Consider the following 10,729-nt stretch of genomic DNA (forward strand, 5'->3'; position numbering starts at 1 on the left):
TCCGTCCTTTTTAAGCACATGGGAGAATATGCCCCGAGTTAGTGGAATAAAAAGGGCACAGCGTGAAAAGGACTCTTTGTCGTAGCTTTCTTTCTCACCACGACGTACGAGCATCAAGCAGGCTCACGTCCGTCACACAATTCAGTCAGATTTGGACATTTTTCCATAAAAAGGCGTCATTCTGTCTTTTCATGTTTTTATTTTATTTTTTTTCTGTGCTGGGCTGATGATGCAACAGATAAAAATGTACATGGAAAAAGTTATTTGGCAAACAAGTTATGATACGTTCCCATGAGCATTTCTTTGTTGTATTCTTTAAAGATGATTGACAGCACTGTCCTGTTGTCTTTTTGTTTGTAACACTATTGTCTTCTTACTGTACACACCCGAGACACTTTATTAGGTACACCTGCATTGTCTCAGTATTTGGATTAGCGTCGTTGGTGGTTACTAACGTGGCGTGATCGTGTTCATTTTAGGACAAGGACGGATATTTGCTAAAGCAGAACGGACTGTAAACTTGCAGGATCAAAAGAATCTTTTTCCAACAGCTAAAAAAATCCTGACAAAATCCATCAATTTTCTTTTTTAAATGATGTTATAGGCAAATAAAAATACATAGACATGAAGTTATTTTTAATTGTCAGCATGTATGTATGCCTATAAACACATAATTGTATATTTTTATTTATTAGAATCCTTGAATTCCCCTTCCAATAAGATCCTAATCAATATAATTACAAATGTCTTACCGGTTTTTAACTACGTATAAAATTCATTACTTATTATAATCCTAGAATTTCCCTCCCAGAAATAACAATTACAATAATTATTTTATGTTCAAAATTTAGACGGTCAACAATTCTTGAATTTCCATCAAGAACGCTGGATAAATTATCATCACGGTCACAATTAAAATAATCTAGAATAATGAAATTTTTGACATCGACAAGGCATTCATCTTAAATGGCAGTACTAATAATTATTGATTATCAGTTGATGTTCCTAATATTTTTGCAGACTTGTTTTGCTACACGAGAGGGTCAACATATTAGAAACAGCTCTGACTGACAAAGTCATAATCTTATTGTAAAATGAATAATACCTTAAAAGAAAAATAATTTGCATGGACGATGTCATGAGCCGCTGCAGGTGTACCTAATAAAGCGACGTCCGAGTCTTTCTATCTCCGTACGCTTCCTCCTTCATGCTGAATGGGACTCGATGGCGAATGTTGCGGCTACATGGGCGCGGGCGCGCGCGGGTGCGGGTACAGGTCGCGCGCCGCCCCCTCCGTGTGGTCCGAGTCGTCGGGGTAGCGCGTGCCTAGCTCGTCGTTGGCCACGTAGTGCGTGTGGGCAAAGTCGCAGAAGTAGCGGCCCACCTCCGGGTGTCCGATCTCCAGGGGGACCGAGTGGGGCTCCAGGTTCTCTGCAATGCCAGCCCAGTGAAAGGTTCAACAAATTGACAAATAGATACCGTTACATTTAGAGCCTTCACCGTACTTAAAAAAATAAAATAAAAATCTTTAAAAAATATGTATTTATTCTAGAAAAAAAATCTTACTAACAAACCATTATTATCTTTTTTATAACTACAAAAAAGTATATATTGTATGATGTTTTCACAATAATGGACCAATTTAATTTTTTGTGTTTTTTTCTTTTGACATCTTCATGATGACAGACTTTCATTTTTCCCCAGTATTTGTTTTCATTATAATTTTTTTTAAATGTCTTCATGATACAACATCCTCCCTTTTTTAAATTAAAACATAAAATCTTCACAATGCCATGCCTGCCTGCTTTATTGTTTTAATTGGAATATATGTAATTGTACTGTAGTATTATTTAGGATTTAATGAAAAGATAACATTTTATTCATTTTAAAGTTTCCATCACAGCAATTATTTTTTCATAGTGGAGAGGGCTTCTTTCTTTTTTTTTAAATTGAAAAGACTATATACTGATCTCAATTATTTAAACTATAAATATAGAACATTTTATTTATATTAAGTTTTCACATGAAAAGGTTGTAATGAAAAATGTTTTGAAACTAAAAACTAAAATATGCCTCCATTTTTAAAATTAAAAAAATATTTGATGAAAAATACTATATTTTTTAAGACTAGAATAACGTAATAAAATAATTGTAATAATGTTTTCATGACGGAGTCCTTAATTTTTCCCCAATTTAAAAACAAACAAAAATATAGAAAAACATCAATTTAAAGTCTCCACAAACTGGCCTAAATTTAAAAATAAATAAATAATTATGTTCTTGAGGATGACAAGCCCTCATGTTTTGGAATAAAACATTTTTTTTTATAAGAATTTTCGTCCTGATTAATCTCATTTACATTCATGGCATTCATTATATTAACAATGAAAAACCTCTACCTGTTATTTCTATATGAACAAAAATTCATTTTTTGAAATGAAGGACTTGCAACATAAACCAAGCGTGCGTTGTAACATCCGTAAAAAATAATTATTATAACCTACTCGGGTCCAAGGCGTGACATCATCCTGACACCGCCGTCATGAAATAAAATGTAAGGTTTAATTGGCCCGCTTTACCTGACGCACTAGCTCGGTGCCCTAGTGGTAGAGTGTCTAACCTGAGACTGGGAGGTCGTGGGTTCAATCCCCGGCCAGGTCATACGAAAGATTATAAAAAATGGGACCCATTTGCCTCCCTGCTTGACACTCAGCATTATGGGTTGGAATCGGGAGGTTAGACCACCAAATGATTCCCGGCCGCGGCCCCTGCTGCTGCTGCTCACCGCAGCCTCAGTGGATGGGTCAAATGCGGAGAACAAAGTTCAAGCCACTAGGATGGCCGTGACAATCAGTGGTACTTTAACCTTTCATTTACCTTGCGCGGCATATCGACAGGTGCCGTCCTGCACCAGGACGTTGTAGAAAGGCTGCTCGGCGCCGTCGGGCAGCTGGTGGACCCTCATTGTGGTGATCCACTCCTGACTCATGGTGCACTTGGGGTCCCAGCCATAGATGACGCAGTTGTAACCCGACCTGCGGCAAAGCAGAGGCATGGAATGGGGGCGGGGTTGGAGGTGGGCGGGAAGGGGCGGGGCTCGCTCCCAAACGCACCTCTTGTGTTTCATGACGAGGCCCACGGAGTAGCGGACGTCCCCGTGCTCGGCCGCTCCGCGCCGCTTCACCTCGGGGGCGGCGGGGTGCTTCTTGTGCTGGATGTGCTCCAGCGTGTGCTGCACCAGGTAGCCCACCGCGCCGTGCTGGGACGGGTCCAGCGCCTGGATGTGCTGCAGAATGTCCAGAACCTGACCGGGACCCATGGAGGAAGGAGCAATGTCACCGCTTGTGTGAGAGAGTGTGTGGAGGGGGTTGTGCGAGTGTCTGTGCAACAGAAAGAGTATTGGAGTGTGTCATTGTGTGTGTGTGTGTGTGTGTGAGAGACGGAGAGAGAGAGCATGTGCAAGTGTGAGATAGACAGCATGTGAGAGAGTGTGTGAGCGTAAAAAAGAAAATGTGAGAGAATGTAAGAGACAATGTGAGAGTGCATGCAAGAGAGTAAGAGAGCGACAGAGAGCGTGAGTGAGACGGAGAATGTGAGAGAGACTGTGGGGAAGAGAGTGTGTGGGAGTGAGCGAAAGAGTATGTGTGAGAGAGAGACAGAAGAGTGAGTGAGAGTGACAACAAGTGAGAAAGAGACAATATCAAAGAAAGTACTGAATTTGAGTGAGAGAGAGTGTGTGGGAGTGAAGGAAAGAGTAAGTGAGAGAGCGAGTGTATGTGAGAGAAAGAGAGAATGTGAGAGTGCATGCAAGAGAGTAAGAGAGCGACAGAGAGCGTGAGTGAGACAGAGAATGTGAGAGAGACTGTGGGGAAGAGAGAGTGTGGGAGTGAGCGAAAGAGTATGTGTGAGAGAGAGAGACAGAAGAGTGAGTGAGAGTGACAACAAGTGAGAAAGAGACAATATCAAAGAAAGTACTGAATTTGAGTGAGAGAGAGTATGTGAGAGAGAGTGTGGGAGTGAAGGAAAGAGTAAGTGAGAGAGCGAGTGTATGTGAGAGAAAGAGAGAATGTGAGAGTGCATGCAAGAGAGTAAGAGAGCGACAGAGAGCGTGAGTGAGACAGAATGTGAGAGAGAGTGTGTGGGAGTGAGCGGAAGAGTATGTGTGAGAGAGAGAGACAGAAGAGTGAGTGAGAGTGACAACAAGTGAGAAAGAGACAATATCAAAGAAAGTACTGAATTTGAGTGAGAGAGAGTATGTGAGAGAGTGTGTGGGAGTGAAGGAAAGAGTAAGTGAGAGAGCGAGTGTATGTGAGAGAAAGAGAGTATGTGAGAGTGCATGCAAGAGAGTAAGAGAGCGACAGAGCGTGAGTGAGACAGAGAATGTGAGAGAGACTGTGGGGAAGAGAGAGTGTGTGGGAGTGAGCGAAAGAGTATGTGTGAGAGAGAGACAGAAGAGTGAGTGAGAGTGACAACAAGTGAGAAAGAGACAATATCAAAGAAAGTACTGAATTTGAGTGAGAGAGAGTATGTGAGAGAGACTGTGTGGGAGAGAGTGTGTGGGAGTGAAGGAAAGAGTAAGTGAGAGAGCGAGTGCACGTGAGAGAAAGAGAGTTTGTGTGTGTGTGTGCAAGAGAGAGAGTATGAGCGCCGGTGCACCTTTTCGGGCCAAATGCCGAGGTGGAAGTAGAGCCTGGCCTGCAGCAGAAGGTAGGGAACGTTGTCGGGATTGATGGTGAGGAAAAGGTCCAGCGTGTCCCTCAGGAGCTGGTACGACTTCTCCTTGCTTTCCCTCCACAACAAAAACAAAATATCTGGTCTTCTTTCCTTTTCAATACGACTTCAGCTTTGTGTTTTCCCGGCCCACGGCTCCCTCTAGTGGCAAGGCAGTGAACTTCTCCATGGCTAATCCATCACTGGCTGCTGTGCCTCGGTTCGGTTGGAATTCTGCATTTCCTTGTGATCTCGTAAAACGGCGCCAGTCGCGGCCCAAGTACCAATTCAAAGTATGGCATGGAATAACCCGGATGTTTTTTTTTTTTTAATCTGCTATCTTATTTTGATTTGAGAAACAATCACAGACCGTCATCACTTAAAATGCTAATTTAAGAAAATCAATAAAAAATTGGTGTCTGGCTATTTCTCAAATATAATCATGTTCACAGGCCTTTAAATAAAAATGCTTCGATTCTTACTCAAGTGGAGAGTTACCCTCTTTTGCCGATTTTGAGCAGGTTTTCCACCATCCTGAGCAGCACGTCGGTGGTGCCGATGCCGCCGTAGTAAACGGCGCTGGCCGGGTTCCCGATGAGGTACTCGCACTCTTTGGCCGTCATCTGCTTGCCTTTGGTGAAGGCGTCCACGTACACGTAGTCGTAGATGTCGTCGCTCCTGTGGCGGGTGGGGAAAAAAAGGCGGCAACCCAAAGTTTGTTAACCCAACGCAAAACCGCCGCTGAAAAGTAAAGCGTTGCCTTCGTGTACCCTCCTTCTTTTTGGCACCAGCGCAGCAGGAAGTGGCTGGGGAAGTTGACCGGTTCCAGCTTGACGCCCAACCGCTGGGCCAGCGTCATGTAGAGCACCGAGAGGCTTATGGGGATGCCCTTGCGGCAGAGCAGCACCTGTGAAACAAAATATGGCGGGAAACGTCAACTGGGTGGAGCAAGGAATAGCCTGAAAGCTTTTTTTTTTGAAGGGGGGGGGGGGCTACTACATTTGCAATGTCTGCAACTCCACCTGGTGGATGTAAGAGTTGAGAGGGTTGTAGTAGTCCAATTGGTCGCCCTTGTACTGCAGCTGGTCGTACAAGACGGCGTTGAGGGCGCAGAAGACCTGCCGCTGGAGCTCAAAGTCCTCCAGCACAAGATGCTCGCCCCCTGCCAGACGGCAAAGTGGGCATCAGGACACCTGGCCGGGGCAGGCGCTTTGACGGCTTTTCGCCAAGTCACCTGCAGCCGCGCGAAGGCTGGGGTGCGATGGATTCTTCACCCGCAGCGTCTTCTTGACCTTCTCGGCGATGTCGTCCAGCTGCGCCGATATCCCGTCCAGCGTGACGTCGGCCAGCGGGTTGCAGTACTGGTCCACCAGGACGGAACCTGGAGACAATTATGAGGATTGCAATTCCACATTTACAAGTAGGCCGACTCCTGTTGCCCTTTTTAAGGAACCCGGGAAAAACGAGCCGAATGCAACCGGCGCCGGGAACGGAATTTTCCAAATATCTCTTGAAAGAGTTCAACTCGGTAGGATTTCTGGAGAATTAACATGAAATGATCCTTCAAAACCAAAACCAAAATGGCAGACTTCCTGTGAGACTTTTTTTTGTGAGTTTTCTCGCAACAGACACGTGCACCAAATTTCATGTTACGTGAAACTGCACTTGACTCAAGGGCTGGCTTTTGAAAAACTCTTGGGGGTTCGTCTTCATAGGACCTACGAGTAAAAATGTCTGACTTGCTTCAAACATCTGCTGGAGACTTTTTTGTGGGTCTACTAATGATAGACATGCTGACCAAATGTCATGTTGTTAAACAAAAGTGGCTTTATGGGGATGCATTTTCAAAAACAATCTCAGGGAAGTTTGTCCTGGTAGGACCCCTGAAAAATGAGACCAAAATGGCAGACGACTTTTTTTGTTGGTCTGCTCACAATAAACACGCCTACCAAAAGTCATCTCGCTAAATGAAACCGCTTTCAAGGGCTGACTTTGCAAAAACTCTCTTGGGGGAGTTTTATCTCGATTGGACCTCCGGATAAAGGATTGCAAAATGTCCACTTTAAAGAAAAAGGTTTGACTTTTCTGACCTGCGAGCGCCGACTGGCGCTCGGGCGGCTGCTCGAGGAAGCTTTTGAGAGCGCGCAGGATGTTCTGCTGTCTCAGGAAGTAAAGGATCTTCTTTGCATAGTACTTCAACGTCAGGCTTTTCCTACATGGACAAGCACAGAGCGCCGTTAGAAAATACGAAAAAGGACAAGTTTGCATCCTACTCTAATCAATAAAAAACGACCAAAATTTTTTGTTACTTGATTTTAAAAATAGCAACAACAAAAAAAGAACAGTAGCGCTTTTTGCAATTGTTCTCATGATTCATTTGTGAGTGTTTGTTGAGACTGGCTCTCCTTGCCAACATGTGAGGGCATCACCGTACCTTAAATTGCTCCATTTTGTCTTTCTTTTTTTAGCTCGAAAGAAAAAGCGGACCAAGCGATGGCTCATTATTAGAATACTCGTAAGTCAAGGCGCCAACGTGCTTCTACTCGCGTACTTCCCACCGCTGGTTAGAAACACAAAGAAACAACGAACCTCTTTTCGGCGTGAAGGATAAAGAGCAGCTCGTCCTCGCAGAAATGCTCGGGCATCCCCAGCGACTCGATCTCGGCGAAGCTGTCGCCGAGCACCTGGCCGATGCATGGCTGCAAGAAAAATACGTGTTTTTACTCACCTTTCGAGAAGTACAGTCTTCCCCCGCTATAGCGCGGTTCACAATTTGCTACAGCTAGGATTGTTTTGCAGCTGTTGTTTTTTTTGTTTGATTTTTTTACATCCTTCATCACAGACCAGTCCCGATTTAGACGCCTTCGCTGTAGTACCACGTTGTGCCACAACTTGTCAGGCAGCACTGAGCTTGAGTGTAAGAGATGCGGCGTCATTAGCACATTTGCTCCCAAAAACGTATAAATACATTCTATTTTAAATGTTTTAAGTGTTCCAAAGACGTATTTATGCGTTTTTTTGTTGTTGTTTTTATGACCGAGCATACAGAAGGCTTTGATGCAGCAAAGAACGGTTGAATAAATGGTAGTTATAACATAAACAGCCAGTAGGTGGCAGCAGAGTATAAGAGACCAACCAGGGCCACGTTGCAACAAGCTCTTTTTGCCGGCGTTTTCAACTGGTTTGTGAATAATGATGAAACTTAGCTACTTTCTAATGCGAATTGCTGCAAAACGGAAACAGATAGAAATTTACTTTTTTTCCTGATTAAAAAAAGAGACTTTAATCTTTCTTTTGGTAGGTTCCATGCTTTTGTAGCAATAGAACTAGTGCTGTCAAAGTTAAAGCGTTAACTAATTCGTTAATCACAAAAGATTATCGCATTAATCGTGTATTAACGCAGATTAATCACACTATCAATTTTGACCACAGATGATACTTTAGATTGACAGCGGATTGCTACGTTAAAGGGAGCACAGCTTGTGTTTGAGCAATAAACATAACTACATGCATTAAAGTAAAGCATTTAATAAATGTTTGTGTCGGACATTCAGAATATTTGTTCATGTTATGCAAGTAATTAACTGATTAGAAAAAGAGGAGGATAAGCGTGTGCAGTGGATCAAAAAAAAATGTCGAAGACGTCTTCAGAACATTAAATGTCGAAAGAATTAACACATGACGGGTGCTCTTCAAATTTGCCGGGTAAAAATGTTGATAAAAAAAAATGCCTTTTTAATTAAGCGATTCATCGTGATTAATCAAAATTCTAAGATGCGATTAATCTGGTTAAAAGCTCTAAATAAACACAATATTCTGTGGTCCTTGTAAAATCAGTCCAAATCCAGTAAAACAGCCGCGAGCGAAGGGGATTGCTTCAGTGAAAATGGCTGCGAGTGAATGAGTTAAAAACCAAGAAGAGGCAGAGAAGGTGCCCACTTGAGCTTCAGTAAAAGTTCACACAGAACGTGTGAGTATTTCAAAATGTACAATCAACAGAACTTTTGCTAGCACGGCCGTCTGCGGCGTTTCGAAGTATATGTTAGCATATGCGATGTTCAATTCTCTTCACCGTCCACTCACCACTTCCATGAAGAAGCGCTTGGAGATGGACTCCACCGTCCTCCGGATTTGGATGCCCACCCGATGGCGCGTTTTGTACTCGCGCAGCCAATCGCAGCTCTCGTTCTGCGGGTAAAACCTCTGCAGCCGCGGCCATCTAAAATGTGTCATTGTGAGAAGTGGGCGGTGAAATAAAGTTACAGGTTTTGTGAGGTCTATTGCCGAGAGACAAACGCACTTACAACACACCTCAGACGCAACAGGACAATCTTATGTGACGCACGATAAGACGAATGTCTGGCGTTTTGACGTCCGTGGTCAGCAAGAGGTGCGTAACCAGTCTAATGGGTTTAATGAGTAGTTAGGATCCTTTTTGCACTTTTATCCGCAAAGTTTGAAGAACAACATGTAAAGGATTTTCACCTTTATGCGAGAAGTGCAGTTCAGTGGGCCAACGCCATTGGCTCGATCAATAAGGAATTAATAAGTCTTTACTATGAATGGCCAATATTTTAAATCATCAATAACTTCTTGAAAATGTCTGTTTCAAAAATGGGAGACATTTACAAATATAATGTTATTAATCCTGTTCTATGAAAATGACACGTTCACATGGGCAGCGAAGGCCAAGTGGTTATTATCATCACCGGCCTCTGTGTGGACTCGGGTCCTTGAGCAAGACACCTATAACCACAAAATACTCCTTAGGTAATTAGCTAACAGTGCATGTTCACTGTGACGGGTCAAACAACAAAAATATTTCTCTTCTTCATTGATTCTTCTGTAAGAAAAAATAAAGAGGATTTTGAATTCAACCAATTAAGACAAAACCCAAAATATGGTTACTGGTCAAACTTCAAACCCTTTACATGTTCTTGGTATTTTGTGTACGTAAAGCTTGTTGGTAAGAATGGTATTTTGTGTTTTACCTCAACCAAAGTTTGGTTATTTAGTACTTTGTACTTTGGATGCAAGATGACGATCGTCTGGGCTGCTGAATCCTGATCATTTTTGACCCACTCACTTCTAAAATGATCTCTTCCAATTGATACTCAAGGTCATGCATTTACATTTGTGTTAAGTCTGACTGTAATGGGAATTTAAAAAAATCAAAAGGACTTTAAAAAAAAAAAGGTTTCGTCAGTCCATAATATTAAAAAAGTGATGCACCATCGAAACATAAAGCAATGCCTGCTAACTGAGCAAAGAACCAGGAAGAAGACACGGAGCGAGCTACACCTCAGATTCAAAACATGACTGATAATAAAAGTAAACGTACTCACGTATAACAAACATATCGCAACAATAATAATGACCTGAGTTTGTACTGGTGTCCCCACACCTTCCCTCGGCCGTGGCAAACGTCGCGAAGGCGCAGGCAGCAGCAGGACACGTTACAAATGTCGACGTGCTCGAGCACCGGCAAGCACAAAATGTGCTCCAACAGCTCGGTGGGCAAATCAGTCAACTTCTCGCCGCGGCGGTCGCGATTTGCGCCCCCGGCTTCGTTGCCGCTCCCGGCCCCCGTCCCGGTCGGACTTGACAGCCTCTCTCCGGCGAGCCACGCCGCCATCTTTTCTGTTTACCCCGATTACCTCATCGCCCTGGCTCCACCCCCTTCTGGCGCAGGGGGCTGGGCGAGGAGGCGGGGCGAAAAGGAGGTGCTTTCCTGATTGATTGCTTGTGAAAGATGCATTTATGGACACCAAACTTACTACCGTGGTTATTTCAACATTGTTGCAACACAAGCATATGTAGCACTATTTAGATTTACAGCATTAGATGTGTGTTAAATTCACAGACTATGCTTTTTTGAGTCTTTGTAAAGTACAACTCAAGAAAAATACATTCGCTTATTATCACTTGTGATCATGGAAACGACACATTTTGGCGGTCTTCGAACGCCGCGGGATACTGCTCGCAAGCTCCGCTGAAGAGGGCGGGACAAGGTGCGATG

At 43.4% G+C, this 10,729-nt stretch overlaps 1 protein-coding gene across 1 annotated transcript; it reads right to left on the reverse strand.

Moving 5' to 3' along the window:
• Positions 1-159: 159 nt before the first annotated feature.
• fbxo21 (F-box protein 21) lies at positions 160-10,371 on the reverse strand. The gene is made up of 12 exons (XM_086076933.1): positions 10,089-10,371; positions 8,794-8,929; positions 7,300-7,409; positions 6,801-6,922; positions 5,945-6,091; positions 5,733-5,872; positions 5,481-5,617; positions 5,209-5,388; positions 4,657-4,789; positions 3,114-3,304; positions 2,878-3,035; positions 160-1,431 (listed from the first exon to the last, which is right to left on the reverse strand). The coding sequence occupies exons 1-12, from the start codon at positions 10,343-10,345 to the stop codon at positions 1,241-1,243; spliced, it is 1,902 nt and encodes a 633-aa protein (XP_085933059.1). The 5' UTR covers positions 10,346-10,371; the 3' UTR covers positions 160-1,240.
• Between the last annotated feature and the right edge of the window lie 358 nt (positions 10,372-10,729).

Source organism: Leptonotus elevatus, chromosome 5 (genome assembly GCF_054856555.1).
Source record: "Leptonotus elevatus isolate MCC_2025b chromosome 5, RoL_Lele_1.0, whole genome shotgun sequence".
Classification (NCBI taxonomy): Eukaryota; Metazoa; Chordata; class Actinopteri; order Syngnathiformes; family Syngnathidae; genus Leptonotus; species Leptonotus elevatus.

What these genes read in the sequence shown, in the direction of transcription:
- fbxo21 (XM_086076933.1), bottom strand. Translation starts at nt 10,345, where the DNA reads ATGGCGGCGTGGCTCGCCGGAGAGAGGCTGTCAAGTCCGACCGGGACG. An exon ending in GCGCCAGTCGGCGCTCGCAG is followed by an intron (nt 6,092 to 6,800) that starts GTCAGAAAAGTC and finishes AATTGTCTCCAG; the next exon opens with GTTCCGTCCTGGTGGACCAG. An exon ending in TCAACTCTTACATCCACCAG is followed by an intron (nt 5,618 to 5,732) that starts GTGGAGTTGCAG and finishes TTTGTTTCACAG; the next exon opens with GTGCTGCTCTGCCGCAAGGG.